Genomic DNA, 18,491 nt, shown 5'->3' on the forward strand with positions numbered 1-18,491 from the left:
GAAGACACAGAGAGAGAGAGAGAGAGAGAGAGAGAGAGAGAGAGAGAGAGAGACTACAACCATAAAAAAATAAAAAAATAAAACATCCAGGTTTGGGATGCAGCTCAGGGATGGAATGCCTGCTTTGCATGCACAAGATCCCAGATTCCATCCCCAGCACTGCCCTAAAGATGGAACTTGGCCACCAAACACAGCACTGTGAGCAACAGTCTGACTTTCTCCCTAACTTAACCACAAGTCAAAGTAAGATGCTTCTAGATCTGTGTAGTAACATGTTAGCTATTAACACTAAAACAGAAGTGAACAAGGCTATGATTTAACCCAAGGCTCAGAAGCGGGTCCCTCGGCAACTTAACTGACCCCGAGGCATCCTCAGGGGAGTGGGATCTTGCTAGACTTACCCACCCACCTTTACGAAGCTGGAGCCTGGCTAGGACTTGTAGCAGAGGGATTTGGACACAGGGAGAGGCCCAGGCAGCTACTGCTTCTGCCACACTTGGTTTCTCCCAGGGCTCAGCTTTTCTTGGAGCCAGCTTTCTGAGAATGAACACCAAGAACATTCCTCCACATAGGGAGGCCATAGTGGCAGGGGTTTCAGGAGCAGTGAAGATAGGGCCTAGGCAAGAGTGGCCCATCAGACTGGCTCCTGCCCCAGTCCCAGCCCATTGTGACCTCCCTAGCTGTACTCAAGCCTTTGTGACTGTCATCCTGGGCAGACTTGTGAGATAGGGTGATATTCAAAGTGCCCTCAAAGAGAGTGGCAGGTTAGCCAGGCCAGAGCCTGGACCTGGGGTCAGGAAGGGGTCACAGGGAGGAATGGAAGGTTCAAAACCCCTGGGGCCCTATGGACACCCCTGCCCTCGGTGTCTCCCAGCTCCAGCCTCGAGCAGTCATGGAGGATGCCTGGATCAGCCCTGCCAGGGATTTGTAAGATGGCCCTGTCTGATCCCCTTTTCTTCCAATCCATCACTGGAATCTGCCAGACCTTTCCCAGCTCCAGGGACAGGGAATGAGGGGCCCAGGGTGGGAGGAGAGGCAACTGAGGTCTTTCTGTCAAATGAAGAAGGAGAGCTGTCATGACAGAGAGCTCAAGAGCCAGCAGAACCCAGACAAGGAGATGTGGAGGCTGGAGTGGAGTGGGGTTGGCCCCTAAGCTCAGGACAAGAGCAGGCATCACACAGGCAGGCAGGGTCCCCCACCCCAGGATCCAGGTCCTGCCTATGCCCAACCCTGCCTTCTGGAGGAGGGGCCCCAGTCTCACCCAGGCCAGCTCCCACGAAACTCCAGGGTAGGTCCCTGGGGTCCACAGAACAGTCCTTTCTGCAGCTGGAGCAGGAAAATCACAGCCTGGTGAGTACATGCCACAGGCCCCAACTGCACCTCAGCGTCCCTGCCCAGCCCACTTGCTTTGATTTCCTGCCTGAGAAGCAACCAGGACAGATGGCCCCATCTCTCTGTTGCTTGACCCCAGAAAAAGCAGAACCAGGATCTTCGGGAGCAGCTGGGAGCCCTCCTGGGCCCAGGGCAGCAGTTCCTGCCCCTGTGTGCTGAGCACTCAAGCTGCACAGCTATGGTCTGGGTAAGTGGGAACGGACAGCCCGGGACCCATGCAGGTGCACTTCCAGCTGCTCACAGCCTGGGGACTGATCCAGGGGCTCTCCTACAGTCCTCTGAGGCAGACAACACCCGGCCCCTGGAAGACAGGGCATCTGTGCAACTGTCGTGTCCAGAGCTGTGCCGGGGGGAAGAGTCCTTTGTGCAGCAGTCCCAGGTGGGCCCTGGCAGGAAGGGGCTTGGCCTGGGGAACAGGGAACAAGGAGCAGGTTGCCTGTGCCCACACTGCCCCTCCCCACCTAGAATGAGCTGCAACAGATCCGACTGTCTTTTGAGAGGAAGAAGATGGCCATCACTGAGGTGCCCACCTGGCCCTGGGAGGGAAACCTCTGCTGGATCCTGCTCCAGGGTGTGACACGGCTCCCCTACCCCTTGCCCCCAGGTGTGGGACGGTGTGGCTGAGGTACACATGGCTCTAAACAATCAGGCCACTGGGCTCCTGGTAGGTCACCAAAGGGCCATGCCCAAGGGAACATGGCAGGGATGGTGGTGGTGAGAGGCAGCAGGTATAGTACCACTCGCCTGCTTCACATCCTCTGCTTCCTAGAACCTCAAGAAGGACATCCAGGGAGTGCTGGATCAGATGGAGGACATTCAGCTGGAGGTTCTGGGGTGACGCAGGGACCCTGACTGAGTGGGGTCAGGATGGGTGGACCTGTCTTTGACCTCCAGTATCACAGTGAGGGTAGTGCCAAGCTGGGGGCCAGGGTCATTTGGTTCTGACAGTGTGGTCCCCCAGGGAGAGAGCCCATTGTCGCACTCAGACCCGGAAGGAACAGCAGATGTCATGCATGAAGGTAAATCCCCACCACATCCCCTCCCTTTCCAGAGGCCTGGCCCCATCAGGGTACTGCTAATGAGCAAGTCTCAGGGCTGGAGCCCTCAAAGAGGCCAGTGGTTACAAGACTGTCCTCGGGAAGCAGGGGGGATAGGGACACAGCTGGGCTGACCCACATTGGAATTCCTGCCCTTTGAGGGCACCTCAGGGCTAGGGACCTGCCCTCCCCCCAGAGCCCTTGGGTGCTCAAGACAGGCTCTGACCCAGCCTCCTTCCCAACAGAAAGGTGGGCCACAGCTGAGATGTTCTGAGGGCCTAAAGAGCCAGCTCTGGTAGGTCACTTCTATAGTCAGAGCCCAGTCCCATGAGACCCTCCCCATGGGCACCCCTTGCCTCCTAACTGCCACTGCCCACAGGCTACTGGCCTTGAGGCTATTGCTGGGTACCCTGCTGGCCTGCACTGCAGCCTATGTGTATGTGGTGGATCCTGCGCCCTTCGAGGGGCTAGTACCACCCCTGCTGAGCCGAGCCGCTGTCTGGAAGCTCAGAGCCCTTCTAAGCCCCTTCTTGCACCTCGAGGTGGACGACTTCCTGCCCTTCTAGTCCTGAGGCCCAGAAGTCCCCAGCAAGAGGAGGCCAGGTGGCCAGCGCTGCCCCAGCCCAGTAGCCTTGCCAGCCCCTTCCCAAAGCACCACTGTACACAGTCCCAACCAGGACCTGCAGAGAAGGATGGAGGAGGGGTTTGTCTTGAGGGCTGGGCCTGTGGCTGGACATACAGTCATGACACACTTTGTATGTGAGCTTGTTTCCATGAAAATTGGGGTGGGGGACAGAGGTTTGGGAACCTTCGAAGGCACTCTGTTGGTCTAGTAGCAGGGGTTTGCGGTGGGGCACCTGCTCAGATCCCAGCATCAGTGTTGGCTCCTCTCTGCCCTCAAGGGCTCTCCTCCACAAAGACCCCCTGGAGCCTCTGGGTGTGTCATGAGGGTCTTCCCTAAAACAGCTTGGGGGCCACTGGGGTCCTTGGTGCTCACCCCCTGGGCCAGGCCCTCTCAGGGACCTAAGGTCAGGGTCAGAGGCCCTGAATCTGCTCATCCCCTGGCTTTATGGTTCTCATGCAACCCCTACCCCCACCTTGTCACTTCCCCCAGGGCTACTGATCCCTCAACCCAGGGTCCCTGTCCAATCTAGCCTCCTGGCACTGCCCAAGGCTCAAGCAAGGGGACCACATTGCTGAATAGTGCCATGGAGGTAAACACAAAATTTTTATTAGGGGAATTGAGGGAGGGGTATCCTTTAGAACAACAGAAAACAGCTTTGTAGATTTCTTGTCTCAAAATGGGAGAGACAGAACTGCTGCCCAGAGTGGACCCCAGGACAGGGTCCCTGTGTGGGAGAGAGGGTTGGCAAGAGTTCCACCCTGATCTGCTCCTAGGGACATCCAGGTCCCGCGCTTGGGTGCTTCTAGAGGCATCACCCCTGGATGTAGATGACCCAGCAGGTGGGGTTGGAGCAGGCAAGAGACAGAGATGGATGGGCCAGGTCCATGGCTGACTAGTGGGTTGACTGGCAGCTCTAGGACTTTAAGGCATCTGTTCATGTGCTGGAGGTGGAGTAGAGGGAGTGCAGTAACCTGCAGGAACAACCTGAGACCCCCACCCCAGCCCAACCCACAGAGGCCTGGGCTCCCTGGGAAGAAGTGGCTTAAAGTGCTTGGAAGAAAGGGTAGAGAGGCTGGGGTGAAGGTCATGCTGGTCCCCAGCAGCTCTGGGGCAACCCCCAGTGGGGCATTGGACCCCTGCAGCAGGTAGGGGGACTTCCTGAGGTCACTTGGACACAGAGTCATTGGGCCCTGGCAGGCTGATCAGTCAAGATGTGACTGGTGGACAGGGGATGCCCCCAGGACACAGCCAGCCCCACCCAAGGCTCTATTGCAGCCTGGTCTCCTGGGTCCCCAGCAGGTTGTTCACGGCCTTAGAGCCGTCTTCTGGTGCCCTGCTAGGGCCCTGAGAGGCTTGGGAAAAGGCTGGACGCAGCAGAATGTAGCCGACACATGGTCCCTCGGGGGGGCGCCCCAGCGGCCGTGCTCCAGGGTGCCCGCAGCGGCGGGCGATCCTCGGGATGGCCAAGGTGGCATAGGTGCAGGCCGGGGGTCCCCCTGGGTGGACCACGCCACCCCCATCCACGGCTACAGGTGCCAATTCGCCCCCTGTGGGCCACAGGCATCCATGAGAGAGAAGCAGAAAGGTGGAGGTCAGCAAGGGGTAGGGCTATGGGACCCAAGGCTTAGGACACCTCCCTCTGTGTCTCTAAGACATCCCCTGTTCCTCCTTCCTCCAACCCTCGCCTGACCCCCAGCTCTGAAAGGCTGGGGCTTTCCTGGCACTCCCCAATCCCATCCTTGGCATATGGGAGATAAGAGTTCTAGAAAGTTCTAGAAAGTACAGCAACTCTTGTAGAGCTCCGAATCTGGTGTTGGTCCCATGTGTACCCCCACCTCCACCTGCTCCAAGCCCTTTGGTGCCTGGGAGCCCCCATGAACAGCTGTAGTCCCAGCTTTCCCATAAATTCTCTGTTGCCAAGCATGACAGAGACCGGGGGGGGGGGGCGCAGCGGGCAAGAGACCTTTCCACTTACCAGCCTGTCACGAGCTAGGCTTGACTTGGCTTGTCAACAAAAATGCCCAAGAGAGATGTAACACCCTGTGCAAGCTGGCCAACCCCTCTTTTGACTCCCTCCCCTGCACCCACAGCCCTAGCTTTGCCCAAGGAAAGGATCAAAATGACTTTTTCCTTTTTTAATAAAATTATAGATATATAGATGTAAATATAAAAACACAAAACAGACAATGCAAGCGGACGCTGCCATGTGCTTACTCGGGTCCCTGACGCCAGGGGGAGCACTGACCCCTCCCTGATGTGCTTTCCAGCTACACTGGCCAGGCCAGTACTGGGAACTCTGTATGCCTTGGGGTGAGGACTCTCCAGTTTGCCAGGGAAAGCCTGAGAGCAAGGGAGGGGGCTCTAGGCCTCACCAGCCCTTGGGGCAGCATCTGGCCCCCAGCCTGCTCCAGCCTGCCACCCCCTTCCCATCACCTCCCACAAGAGCAAAAGCAGAAGTTAAGGCTTTGATGAAAGGACAGCAGCGGCCGAGCACTAACACATCAGATGTGGCATGGCAGCACAGCACACAGACACAGGGACACAAGCCCACCAGCCGGGCAAGACAGGACACAGGAGCTGGGACCCTTGCCACGGTTGGCTGTCTGTCCATCTATCCACCCATTCATCACAACTCAGAGTAGACCAGGGTTATACCCCTACAGAAGCATCAGCCTTGCCAAGCTACAAGCTGCCAGCTGGGTCAGTGAAAGGCAACGCGTTAGGAGCAGCCAAGAGGGCAGGCCATAGCGACCCATCCAGACAGGAGTGGATGGGCCCATGGAACTGTTTGGGACTGGCCTTGAGGAATGAGGGTCATAAGGGGCAGGTCTGAGTTTGGCTGATGGAAGCAGTTCAGGTACCCCTCATAGCCCCACCAGGGCCACAGACCCAGAGCCTTGAACCCATCTGTCCTGTGAGCAGATGACTGGATGGACAGGCAGAGGGCAGAACACAAGCTTGTGGAGGCAGGGCTTTCTTTCCTGTTGATGTGTCCACACCAGGCTTGGGCAGCTTCCTCTCCCTGGGGCAGAGAAGTTGATGGGGGTGGGGGAACCACTGTGGGGGTCCCGGTCCCCGTGGAATCACAGCAGATGAGTGATGGTCAATTCTCACACCGAGATTTCGTACGTAGTCCCACCCACGCCGGACACCTTCTTAACCAGCGTGTGGCGGGCAGGGCTGGCGTTGGGCCCCACAGGGCCAGCAGCAGGCCCCAGCCGGGTTAGGCCTGGGGACTGCCCGTTAAGTTTACTTGGGGGGGTCTTCAGCTGAGAGTGATCCCTGCATCAAAACAAGCACACACATACACACATACACATACACACACACACAGTGAACACAGGACAGCGGGCGACAGGACACACACAGACATGGACTGGAGCCCTGTGTCCTGGACCCTGTGCAGTCTTTGCCCTAGAGGATTGTGCTGCCACAGGACAGACAGAAAGACAATGAGTTGCTGTCATCCTCCTGGGTCCCTTCTCTCTCCCGGTTGGATCAGCCAGAGAGCAGCTGGCCTCAGCCCTTGAGCCCTGCCCTACCCGTTGTGGTACCTTGAGTCAGGAGTCACCCAGCCCCCTCCCCACTCTTAGGAAAATAAAGGGTGGCACTTCTGCCCTCTGGCCTGGTCAGTACTAACTACTGTTCTCCTGAGGGCAGGGCCTCTTTCAAGCCCTAGCTAGTTTCTCACCTCACCACAGCCTCCCTTTTCCCCTGAGAAAACCAAATAGGCTCATAACTATGTAGGGTGGGGACCAGACCATCCACAGCTAGGCCTTTGGACCTTTATGGTCACATGGCCTGGATAGGGATCTCCCTCAGGGACTCATCTATGACCAGAAACAATGAAGCCAATGCTCAAGGTTGTTGGGGTCTGAGTGGGGCAGTACCAGGGTACACCTAGAGTGTGGACTTGATGTCACAGTATTCAGCTCTCCTACTGAGACTTGAGACTGTTAGGCAGTCTCAGTTACTCACCAGCCAAGTGCCTAGGAACAGTCTGTTCTTCCCCATTTGTAAGCACATAGGCCCTGCTTTCTGAGACTGTGTGCTCAGTGTGGCAAATTTTGCTGAGGCAATATCCATCAGTCTCAGCCTCCTGGACACGCATCAAGACAGGCGGGAGAGCCCCAAGCATACCCGGGAAGGTGGGAACCCGGGAACCCACAGCCCACCAAGACTGTTCCACATGAGGCCAGCTCTGGGGCCAGGGCCCTGAAGGCATGGTAAGTTCTATCCTCCCTTCACTGTCCCTGCAGACAACCCTAGGCTTCTAGGATGAGTTGGGGGAACCAAGCTGTTAGGAGCCCTGCTTGGGGAAGCCCATCCACACTTGTTGGCACCCACCTCTGCATAGCCAGTGAGGGCGGCCGTTCCGGGAGGTCTGTGTGGATGAAGGCCACCGCCTTGGGGCCTGTGTAGGAGGGCGAGCCGGGAGTGCCAGGTGGGGAAGGCAGGCCCTGTCGTGCAGGCGACCTGTGCGAACCACTGCCAGGCCGGGGTCCTGGGGCATTGTTGTTGGCCTGGTCAGCCTGCAGGGAGGAGGAAGATGTCCGCGGCGCCCGACTCATGGAGCTCGACAGTGAGGACAGCGATGTCTGCAGGGCGGGATTTCGGGCACCACCGAAGCCAGGCCCCGCCATGAGGTCATCCCTAGAGCCATAGCGCAGCACAGAGCCACGGGGCCCTTCGGATAACACACTGGCCTGCTGCAAGCTGTAGGAGCTAGGTGTGTCATAGACACCTGAGTCGCCAAAGAGTGAGTCAGCCTGGGAGCGCAGCAGCCTTTCACGCTCTTCCCTGTCCTTGCGCTCCTGGATAGAGGCCATGATGGTCCGAGAAAGGTTGTCATAGCGTACAGGAGAGGGTTCCCGAGGCCGGGGACCCAGTACAGGGCTGAAACTGCGGGGTGGGGGCCGTGGTGGATCTCCTGCTGCCCCAGGGTGCAAGTAGGGCGAGTGGTAGCCGGCCATGCCCACTGAAGGGTGTGTGGGGCATGTGTGGCCACTGGGTGAGCCAGGATTAAGCAGACTGTCATAGGACAAGCTGCCATTTCGGTTGGGCAGTGCATGAGGGGCAAAAAGACCACGGTGGGGTGTGGGGGGCCCACCCTCAGAGTGCAGTGGCTGCAAGGTCATGTGGTCCCCACCCCGCCGGCTGGCAGCCTTGAGACTCAGGGAACGCAAGGCACCTGAGAAGGCATCGGTGGTACTGAGGGGAGGGGAAGGAGGGTAGGCAGAGTGCAGGCCACCAGGCCCGTGGTCTGGGAGGTCCAGGCTGGGCTCAGACACAAAGTCTAGACTGTGGGTGCTGTCTTCCGCCAGAGTAAGGGAGTCAGGGCCTGGAACCTGTTGGGGGACAGGGTATTCTCACCACTACCCACCCCCAACTCCAGCCTACAGCCACTGAGAGCTCTGTACTCATATGAAGGCTGTGGGATGGCAGCCATTCAGCAAGGGCAACTAATATAATCTATAGAGCAAGAAGTTTCCATCCCTGCCTCCACATGCACCTCTCTCTCCTGCTATAGAAGGAAAACAAAACAGTACCCCAGTCCTAGAGGTTGTCTCCCAGGGAAAGGTGGTATGGGGCCTGCCTCTGCCCACAATCACCAGGGGGGCAATATGGGTCCTTCTCAGGACAACCAAGGGTGGTGCTCTGTAGCTCAAAGCCAAGCTGGCTGCTACAGACACAGGGGCTATGGTCTTGGGTCTTTCCCTGGGGTCTAACTGCTCAGGGTGGCCACAACCACGGGTGGGAGGGGCCTCTCCAGCCTCTGTGACTGGGGTTGAGCACAGGCCCCTCAAATTCCAAAGCAGATGAGGAAGCCTGACTCAACCCTTTGTGGATGCAGGACAGTCCTAGGAAGCAAGTGACACAGAAAGGTGTTTAAAGCCCACCTTTCCAAGCTGCACAACTCTCCTTCAGTCATAGGATAGGCTGCCATTTCTGTTGAGCAGTGTGTGAAGGACAAAGATCATAGGGGTGTGTGAGATGCCACCTTCAAAGCACAGCAGTGTCAGGGTCATTTGGTCCCCACCCCACTATCTGGCAGCCTTGAGACTCGGGAGCACAATGTTCCGAGAAAGCATCAGTGGCACACTGCCCTCAGGATGGACCCTCCGCCAGGGGTGCCCAGACAGGTAAGGGCAATGGGACAGAGGCTCTTGGGAGAGGTCCCTCAGGTAAATCTGGTCTAGATGCACAGGGCCAGCCTCTCAGTCATCCAGGAGGGATTGCAGCCCTGGGAACACTCAGGGCTCCAGATCATTCCACAGGCTGCCCATGCTGCTGCTGACTGCTCCATAGTGATGGACAACAGAGTGCTTAACTCAGGAAAATCAACGTGCTTTCTCAAACAATCTCCAATTCTTCTGAGCGTTTCCAGTGGGCCTTACAGAGTGACTAATGGTAGAATTCCAGGCATCCTGGTACACACTGTTAGAGGGAGGGAGTCACCCACTTGGCCTATGGGTATTGCCAGTGGAGGGACAGAAATGCTGGGCCAGGATGACCTCACCTGCTTCTCCAGCAGCATACCAGCAAACCCATGGGGTAGAGTCCTACCAGCATGCACACGGCCCTCTGTGACTATGTGGGGCCTTCTGGAAGAACCTGGGAGATGAGGCAAGGCTCTTCCCAAGGACAAGGTTTGCACAGGCATGGCGCCTTCCCAGGGGCAACGCTCTCTTAGGGGTATAGCCTTTGCAGATATGGGGCTGTTCCCAAGGGTGGGGCCCTTCCCAGGGGCAGAGCCTGGCCTCACCTGCTCACTAGGTCCACAAAAAGGTGTCTTAGGACCAGTGGGGAAGGCCGGCCGGAACTTATACATGGCAGGTGTTGGAGGACTGGTTCTCTGCACTGATAGGGCACTCTCTGAGAAGAGGGACCACAGTCAGTCAGGGGCTGGATAACACAAAGGTCAGGCCATAACTTTCTCCCCAGCTGTCCTCCACCTTACCTGCACTGCCTGGTCTTGGGGTCTTCAAGTCTCCTCCAAAGGTGCCAGCCTCTATCTTAGGGGGCAGTGGTGGTCCAAGGTCCAGAGGTTTCTCATCCAGCTGGTCTAAGCTGCCCTTGGACTAGGGAAGGGGGAAGCAGTGGTAGGTAGGGCTTGGGCAAGAAGTGGGCTCTTAATGGTTTTCTCCGGTGACTCTGGGACACAGTCAGAAAACTTGCCCAGCCCTTCCTCCTCCTCTTCTTCATGTCTCCTTACCCCCACCACAGAGCCCAACTCCCACTCCTCTTACTGTGCCAGTCCAGACCCCCACCTTGCTGCGGCCAGCCTTCAGCCCATTGTCGCTGAGTTTAACCTTGAGGGGCACGGCTCGCTCCAGGAGCTCAGGCCGGAGGAAGGGTGGCTTCAGGCTCACTGAGAGTGGCAGCCTGGGGGGCTCCACCACGTACCTATGCCAGGGCAGAGCGATCAGTGGCCAGGAAAGCAGGCTATGAACACACATCAAGGGCAGGGCCAGTCCCACCTGGTCAGACTAGAAAGGGATCAGGCTGAGGGTCTAAGGCTGCCCACCCCACACCGGCCCCCTTGCCCTCCTGCCTAGGCCAATCCTTACCGGGGTGCCAGGGGGCTGCATAGCACATGCTCCACGTTCCCACAGCAGCCTCGGGTGAAAGGATTCACACCCCCACGGAACTTCCCAGTCACCTGTGGACATGGGACCCCCTCAGCCAGCCTAGTCACCCAGGGCTCAATCCAGGGCAAGACAGGGGGATAGGAAAGGGCAAGTGGGGTCCTCATTGGAGGCAGCTTGGGCACAGTGGGCCCAGCAGTGTCCTATACCCAGCTCATCCTAGCCTGCCTTTATAGGGGGCTGTGGCATCTCCAGGCCCTGAGTTTGTGGCTGCCATGTCCACAGACAGCAAGTGTATAAGAGATGGGTAACCATGATTCACCCTGAGCCCCTCCCTACCACAGCTGCCGCTTACATCACACAAGGATTCCTGAAGCCCAGTCTATAGGGTTTGTACCTGCTCATTGGTGGTACGCCCCCGCGTGACCAGCACCACATGAAAGCCAGTGAGGCCAATGACAGGAATGAAGAAGAGGCCAGCCACACACATGACAGCCATGCTGGCCCGTTAAGGCCAACAACTGAGGCAAGGATGTGGAGACCCCATTGCAGTGACATTGAGCAGGTGCACTTCCCCTCTCAACTAAGCATAGCCACTTCTACTGGAACCCACATGTCCACTGACTCCACCAAGGCCCACCCCCCACCCCAACACACTGCCTTGGGCTGGACCACATGGAGATCAAGGATACGTGATGGTGGTGTGGGCGGCTCCCAGCCCCTCTGAGTGGTTCAGCACGTAGACTAGTCCAAAGGCCACGACACCCACCATGTGCGCACTGAGTGACAGCAGGAACAGGAAGAAGTAACGGTAGTTGCGGCGCCCGATGCAGTTGTTGACCCAGGGACAGTGATGGTCAAAGTCCTGGTAGAGGCAGTGCGTCAGAGCACATGGAAGGTAGGGACCATGCACGGGGCCTGGCAGGGGCGGGGGACAGGGGGAGGTCACCTCTACACAGTTGTCGCAGACACTGCAGTGCGAGCAGCGTGGTGGACGGTAGAAGTGGCATGTTGCACACCACTTCATGCGGACCTGGATGCCCCGCACATCCACATTCTTGTACAGTGGGGCTCGGAAGTCATCTTCCTTGTCCTCGTCCTCGTCCGCTGAATATCAGGAGCCAGGTAGGGTGGCAGGAGGACAAGGAGGTGAATCCCCTTGCAGTAGGGCCTCTCTAATCTCTGCTCAAGCCCACCCGCTAGGACTCCCAAATCAGCCACTTAACACAGTAATGAAAATGAACAGATGAGCTGTCCCAATACAGGGCCCTACCTCGGGGAAAGACTCCAGGATCCATGAAGGTGGCCATACTGAAGTTGGCCAGGACAAAGAGGAAGATGATGCCATTGTAGACAGGAATGGCTGGAGACACAGCTCTTGTCAACCATGGGCACCTGTAATGGACAGTGGGCAGAGGGCTGGGTGGGGGATACATGGGAGGCAAGGGCAGTTATGAGACATAGCTATATGATGCTAAGCCTGCCAGGCCACTGGGCAATGACATCACAGCAGCAGATCTTAGCCCATTGGTACTCTTTGGTTGTACCCAGTATGTGGGCTCCCCTCGTGCCAACTCTGATCCTGGCAGCCCCCCAGGGGCACTGTCTAAAACACAATTCATAGCTGATGAAATAGGCTCAGACATGCCCATCAGCCTGGGGTCACACCACTGGGGGACAGTCACAGGACTAAGCCACCCTAGATGCAATTTGCCCAGGCCAGTATACTTCTGAGGGACCCAGAGAGAAGTGAGAACATATACCACCCAGATACTACTACAGGCAGAGGCCACCCCATAGCTTGGGTGAGCCAATGCCTTACCAAAGCTGTCCCCAGCCTGGCAAGGGACCTCTCACCAGAGATATTCCAAGGTTTGGAGAGCCCCACACCTAGTTGAGCCAGCCTGAGGCAGGCACAGCCTCCTGCTTTTTCTGGAGGGGCACAGTCCTGGTCCAGGCAGCCCCTTCTTTTGGGTTTGTCACCTTGTCCAGATGGCAGCACAGAGAGCCTAGAGACTAGAAAAGCACAAGTCTCCAATGTGTCACATTTCTCACCACCCTGTGACATTGCTACCAAGGCTGCCTGCTCTTCCAGGAAGCTTTCCAGGGCTTCTGGCTTCTCTCCACAGGGAAAGGAAGGGTCTTGCCTACCTCCCTAAGCAGGCCTGCCTCAGTCCTCACAGAGCCTGACCAGAATCCTTCCACAGTGACAAGCCAGGCCTCAAGCCTCCAGCTCTGACCCTTTGGTGGGTTCCTGAGTCTATCCACTGAACCCCCAAGTAGCTCCTCTGGCCTCAGGCTCCTAGGTCCTCCTTCTGTGTGTCCTGCTGTAATGGGGTATACACAGGGGTTCACTTTCCTGCCTGCATTCAGCCCTCTATGTAGTCAGGCTGGTGGAGATTCCCCCATGGCTGCCCTGACCCTGACACCACAGGATGGAGTGACGGTGGCCACCTGCTGGGCCCGCGGCTATCCACCAGAGCGCACACAGTCCACGCTGTGTGCCCACGCCTGCCTTGGCCAGGAGCCAGGCCCGCCGCCCCAGCAACCACCTCCATGGCAGCAGAACTATTTTTAGTGGGAAGCAAGAGGCTATTTAAAGCTGCTGCTTCCCACGGCAGCACCCTCTATGGCGCCAAGAGCCACGATACCCCTTCCTCTTCTCCAGGCCAGCATGGACACACAGTGTGACAACACAGGCCATGGCCCCAAAGGGTTCAGCAAGATCTTCCTCCAGCACACCCATCCTGGCAGCCTGGAGTGCTCACTCCTCACATGCCATCCTTCTGCATGCCCCATCCCAGCCTGACACACAGATGGCACCAAAGACATGTATGTGACCTCCTAGCCATGCTGTTCAGCAACAGTGACACCCTAAGTGGCCAGCCCAGCAGGCAGGGGAGAGACATCCCTGAGAGAAGCTCCCTGTAGCAACTGACAGAGGGGCCAGTTCTACTCTGGGTGAGGAGTGAAAATGCAGACCCCATGTTAGAAAGTCAAGGACACAGCATTAAACCCTAGCATTGTTCACAGAAAAGGTGAGGGGTCCCTGGGCAGCTGTAGATGAGATGAACAAACACACAGACATGAGTTGGGAGGCAGCAGGTGGGGGATGGCACATGGGGAGACCAGGCATGGGTTTTAGGACCTTTCCTACATGATACATCATGCCCTTGGTCTTCCTGGCCATGAGGTAGGTAACAACTGCTGTCCTCCCTTTATAAACAAGCAGCTGAAGACCAGAGGTGTCAGGGCCAGACTGCCCCTCGGGCCCTCGCTTGGGCTGGCCTCAGAAGTGCACTCTCCATGAGGCAGGAAGGGTCTGACTCCCAGTGCTGGTGAGAGCTCCTTCTAGCCTGGCAGCCTGTACTGCTGTGCCTCCTTGAGCCTTGAGCTCCCCACAATGCCAGGTAGGCTGAACGGCAGCCCTTAGTGAGATGCCTGAGAGGCACAAAAGAACAGCCCCCAGAGTCAGGTTTGGTGATTTGTACTGATGGGGCAGCACTGCACACAGTTTCTGGGCAGGCTCTGTCCAGCAGGAACACTGCCTGCCTAAACTCCTGGCAGGGCTAGTGGGGGCCTTAGCTACATCAGAAGGCCTGATGTTCTTTGACTTGGGACCTGGGTGATCATCCTTGTATCCTCTCTAGCCCCTCAGCCCTGAAATGATCCTGGGACCAAGCATCTGTCCTCCAGCAGGTGCTGTTAGGAGCTCTCTCCCTGGATATCCCCTCTAAGGTGAACAGGCCCTGTGGCCTACCCTCCAGAGCCCAGATAGAGCCCAGATAGAGCAGGGACAGAACAGAGAAAAGAGCACATACAGGCACATGCACATATACACATGCACATAAACACTCTCCAAGGCATACACACACAGAGGTGTGTGTGTATGCACACATGAGCATAATTATGCAGCTCACACACATTTAAAAGCACAGACAACCATTCTACATGCAGGAACACATACAGTCTCAGGCAAGACGGCTTGCATGCAAATACGCCCTATGGGCACAAACATCATACACACACATCTGTACATTTACTCATGCACAGAGACTGCCACATAAGAACATACCCCTCCCCCACCTTCTCCCTCAGACTTGTCTAACCCAGCTCAGCTGTCCACTGCCTTGGGACTCAGGTAAGCTCTCTGCCTCTCTGGGCTTCACATTGCCCCCACAGACAGGGAAAGCATGAGCACTAAAGACAGGAAAGGATGTGTGAGGACATTCAGAGACACAGAAGGATACTCGAGGACATGCCAGCTCTCCCTCAGGACCTGGCAGACAGTATTAGGTGTATATTTGCATTAGCCCTCTGCTCAAGAAAGCTGCCATGCCTACTTGTGGAAATGATACCCCATTCCAGCCTAAGCCTGACATACACACTAGACTGGCCCCGCCCTGGCTGGCTCCAGGAGGTCCCACCTGCAGCCCAGGTCATATACTCCTGCAGGCATCACTTTGAGTCCTGAGCTTGAAGGAAGGTCAGAAAAAGAAAGGCAGACTGCAGGCCCTGTGTACAGATGGGGCATATGGCCTTCAGGAAGACAGGCAGCCCCACTCCCATGTCCGTCAGACCCTTCCCCGCTGGCTCAAGACCTGCTAGGGACTGAAGAAAGCCAGGGTTCCCAGCTCTGGGGCTCCAAGCACTCCAGGTCTGCACTGTCTCCTGAGCAACAGGAACGTGGGGCAGAACACAAGCCACCACTATGTGCCCCACCCAGGTGGAGGTCCCAAGTACTGCCTTGGCCAGTAGAGAGACACCGCCCAGTGAGGGGGTGACTTCAGGGGCAGAATGTCTGCCAAGGCTAAATGTGGAATGGAAAATTTTAACTCAGATGTTTTCATTTAATAAGGTTCTTCATTAACACTGCATCTGAGAGAATCACTGGCCCATCTGGGCATCCAGGGCCCACAAATCAGCAGCCACTCACCATGGTCATCCTAGGAGGGGTCTTTAGTCTGTGAAGCAGATGCACCCAACTGTCCAATCCCTAGGTATCTGGGTAGATGGGGAAACTGTGAGGCTCAGAAGACCAGTGATTCCACTGCACAAGCAGGACATCCTAGCAGCCTCTTCCCATGATGCACTTTCTATCTAGTTCCCCTCGCCCCGACTCCTACCCCCTGCCCTGACTGCCAGGGGCCCAGATCGGGATTGTCTGCTGTCCAAGGCTAGGTTTCTAAGCATGGAGATGGCTCAGGCTCACCGGGGAACGCAGGTTCCCAAATGATCTAACATGGCTCTGGGATTAGCAGCCTGCCAACAGCCCCCCACCCTCTGGCATGCACAGTCCATGCCTCTTTGAAAAGCCTGGCCTGGAGGAGGTTTTTGGACCCATACCAGCACCTGACCCTGCCTGACATTGTACCACAGAGGGAAGGGCTCTGGGACCCTAAGGATGGTGGACACAAATCTCACCAGGAGCCCAGGAAGGTTTCCTGGGAGAGGGTCTCTCATACTCCCACCCTGTCCTCAGAAACAGTACATCCCACATTGCACATTCTGCCCACCCCCAGCCTCTCCTGGAGACATGTCTACATGTCCTGTTGTGCCTACACGGTTGGTAAACTGGCTGGGGAGAGTCCCTGATTCTTCAGGCCTCAGGTTCCCCATCATGGGTGACCCATGTCCCCTTGGCATATGAGTGGATTGTGTCCTGAGAAGCAGTTCATACCCAGTAGTGCAGACGAGATCTGAGGGCCACTCACTGCTAGGTAAAGCTTCAGGAAGAAATAGAAGGCAGGACCCTAGATAGTCCCCATGGGCAGGACGGGAAACTACTCCCCTTTCTTGGCACCGGCAGTGGACACAGGGCAGGAAGGAGGCAATGGGCCTATCCTGAAAAAGACCTACCCGACATGGCCACCAGACCTGCCTGGATCCTGGCATACCCACCATCAGGAGAGCCACCCAGCAGAGCCCCTTCTTAGGATTAATAGCAACCTGGAGTCCCCCAATACAACCAAGGCGGGACAGGTTGAGGACCCCATTGGTTATTTAGCCCCAGGCCCATACCCACTTTGAGGGTGCATCATTTCCTGGACCCAAGGGGCAAATGAGGTTCCTAAGTCTCTTTAGATGGCTATTGCATATGGACTCAGCAGTGCCCAGGTCATGCCACCTTCTCTGAGGTACAAGACCAGCTGGGGTCAGCATGGGCTACACACAGGTTGAGATGATGTCCTCTAAAGAGAAGCCCACACCTCAAGAGCACCAACATCCGTTACCCTAGAAGTCCAGCTTCAAGACAGCTGAGGAAACATTGACCAGCAGAGTGGTAGCAATTCAGTACCAAAGCCTGGGGATGGGTCAAGTTCACAGGAACTGCCACAGAAGTGCCCTTTGAAATCACAGGAGCCCTCTGAGGAGGAGGAGAGGAGAACAGAGCGCTAGGGCAGAGGATTTTAATTTCTCTTAAAACTTTTACCCCTGCATTACACAAGTTCTCTCCAGTGAACATGTCAAAAATTTAAAGTTAGTAAGAAAAGACACAGAACTGCACCTGAGATACCAGACATAACCCCAGTCCAACCTCTGGGGGTGCTGAACTGGGCCCCACCTCTCCAGAAGCTTCCCAAGATGTGTTCCCTCCAGTCTTAGCTCCCCAAGCCCACCTACCATCCACCCCTCCCTGTCCCACAGTCAGTAATATCTGAGTGACAAGAACATGCAGACTCTCTAGAGCCAGAAATAAGCCCATCCACACAGGCCTTTTTTAAACACTCTCTTTTCAGCCTGAGGCATCCACCCAACCCCAGGCTCCAGGTAGGGGCTCTCCTCCCTACACAGGCAATGAATTCCGACTCCCACAAATGCTGTAGGCTCTACAAAGTGGAAAGAAGAGTTCCTGTCCACCCCAGGCTCACTCATGCCCAGGACTGTACCACCTGGGAAAAAGTGGTCATTGCTCTGGCCACCTGGGCTGTGGAAGGAAGTGGGTGTATCAGGGATCCTTAAGATTGAACTAGGATTACACTTCTCCCAATTTGTCCTCAAGCATCCCTGGGGTAACCCTGTGACCTACAAGCTAGCCTGTGTCAAGAAATTGAGGCTGGAGCTGTTGGGTGCCAGGCTAGTTAGGGTGCCTCCTCCCCAAAACTGGAGGCCTGGCCTCTGAGGTCTCGGTGTCCCCCATAGCTGGCTCACAGCAGTGTAAGCATGGGTTCCAGGATGTCGCTTGGCCTGGCCCCTTCCACAGTGAACACCCCTGGTGCCTTCTCAGGAGAATGGCCCAGGGAGGCAGGGCGCTAGCTAGGCCAGAGTGGCCAGTGACAGTGGGGCAGGCCACACCTACGCGAGAATAACTTGGCTCTGGCCTGGGGCCGGCCAGAAACTCCCACTCTGCCTGTAAGGAGGACTGGTGGCTCTTGGTGCCCCGGGTCCCCCATGAGCCCTGTGGCAGGGAAGGGCTACAGCCACACCCAGGGCCTGCCTAGAATACTCAGAGGTGCCAGGCCAGCACTACTGTCCCCCACACCTGTCCGCGAAACCCCAAGACGTGGGCTATGGGCCGCAGCGCCAAATCCCGGAGTTGGGGCGCGCCTTGCCGGCGGCAGGCGGCCGCCCCACTTGCCCCACCCCGTCCCTGCCCCGCCCAGCCCACCGGAACTGCCCGGTCCCCCGGGGCATATTGCCCACCCTGCCCCTCGTCCACACCAGGGCTGGCGAAGGACGCCGTGCCGACTCACGTGAACACGAAGAACAGGGTGCTGGAGCCGACCAGCAGCGCGGCGGCCGTGGCCACCGGGATGTACTTGGCGGGTTTGAGGCGCGTCCCGGGGCTGCGGGGCATCCTGGGCACCGCGCCGCCGCATCCCTCCCCGGGGCCGGGCGGGCGGGGCC

The 18,491-nt window shown here is 57.1% G+C and overlaps 2 protein-coding genes across 4 annotated transcripts; one reads left to right on the forward strand and one right to left on the reverse strand.

The window, feature by feature from the left end:
* Positions 1-816: 816 nt before the first annotated feature.
* Positions 817-2,995, forward strand: Ccdc188 (coiled-coil domain containing 188). The gene is given in 9 exon segments (XM_008843007.2): positions 817-1,350; positions 1,472-1,579; positions 1,667-1,771; positions 1,858-1,914; positions 1,997-2,056; positions 2,162-2,226; positions 2,354-2,411; positions 2,675-2,724; positions 2,809-2,995. Coding segments are annotated over 9 exon segments (1,224 nt in total).
* A 645-nt stretch (positions 2,996-3,640) lies between these two features.
* Positions 3,641-18,485, reverse strand: Zdhhc8 (zinc finger DHHC-type containing 8). 3 transcript variants are annotated; one of them, XM_008843008.1, is made up of 11 exons: positions 18,338-18,485; positions 11,917-12,038; positions 11,593-11,750; positions 11,336-11,508; positions 11,041-11,143; positions 10,626-10,717; positions 10,326-10,461; positions 10,016-10,136; positions 9,821-9,930; positions 7,402-8,402; positions 3,641-4,601 (listed from the first exon to the last, which is right to left on the reverse strand). In XM_008843008.1, exons 1-11 carry the CDS (start codon positions 18,439-18,441, stop codon positions 4,391-4,393), a joined length of 2,331 nt encoding a protein of 776 aa, XP_008841230.1. In that variant the 5' UTR covers positions 18,442-18,485; the 3' UTR covers positions 3,641-4,390. The 3 variants fall into 3 exon arrangements, with proteins under 3 accessions (XP_008841230.1, XP_008841232.1, XP_008841231.1); XM_008843010.2 differs by lacking the exon at positions 3,641-4,601 and adding an exon at positions 5,175-6,076; XM_008843009.3 differs by lacking the exon at positions 3,641-4,601 and adding an exon at positions 5,934-6,336.
* Between the last annotated feature and the right edge of the window lie 6 nt (positions 18,486-18,491).

Source organism: Nannospalax galili, unplaced genomic scaffold (assembly GCF_000622305.1).
Source record: "Nannospalax galili isolate Female #2095 unplaced genomic scaffold, S.galili_v1.0 scaffold820, whole genome shotgun sequence".
Classification (NCBI taxonomy): Eukaryota; Metazoa; Chordata; class Mammalia; order Rodentia; family Spalacidae; genus Nannospalax; species Nannospalax galili.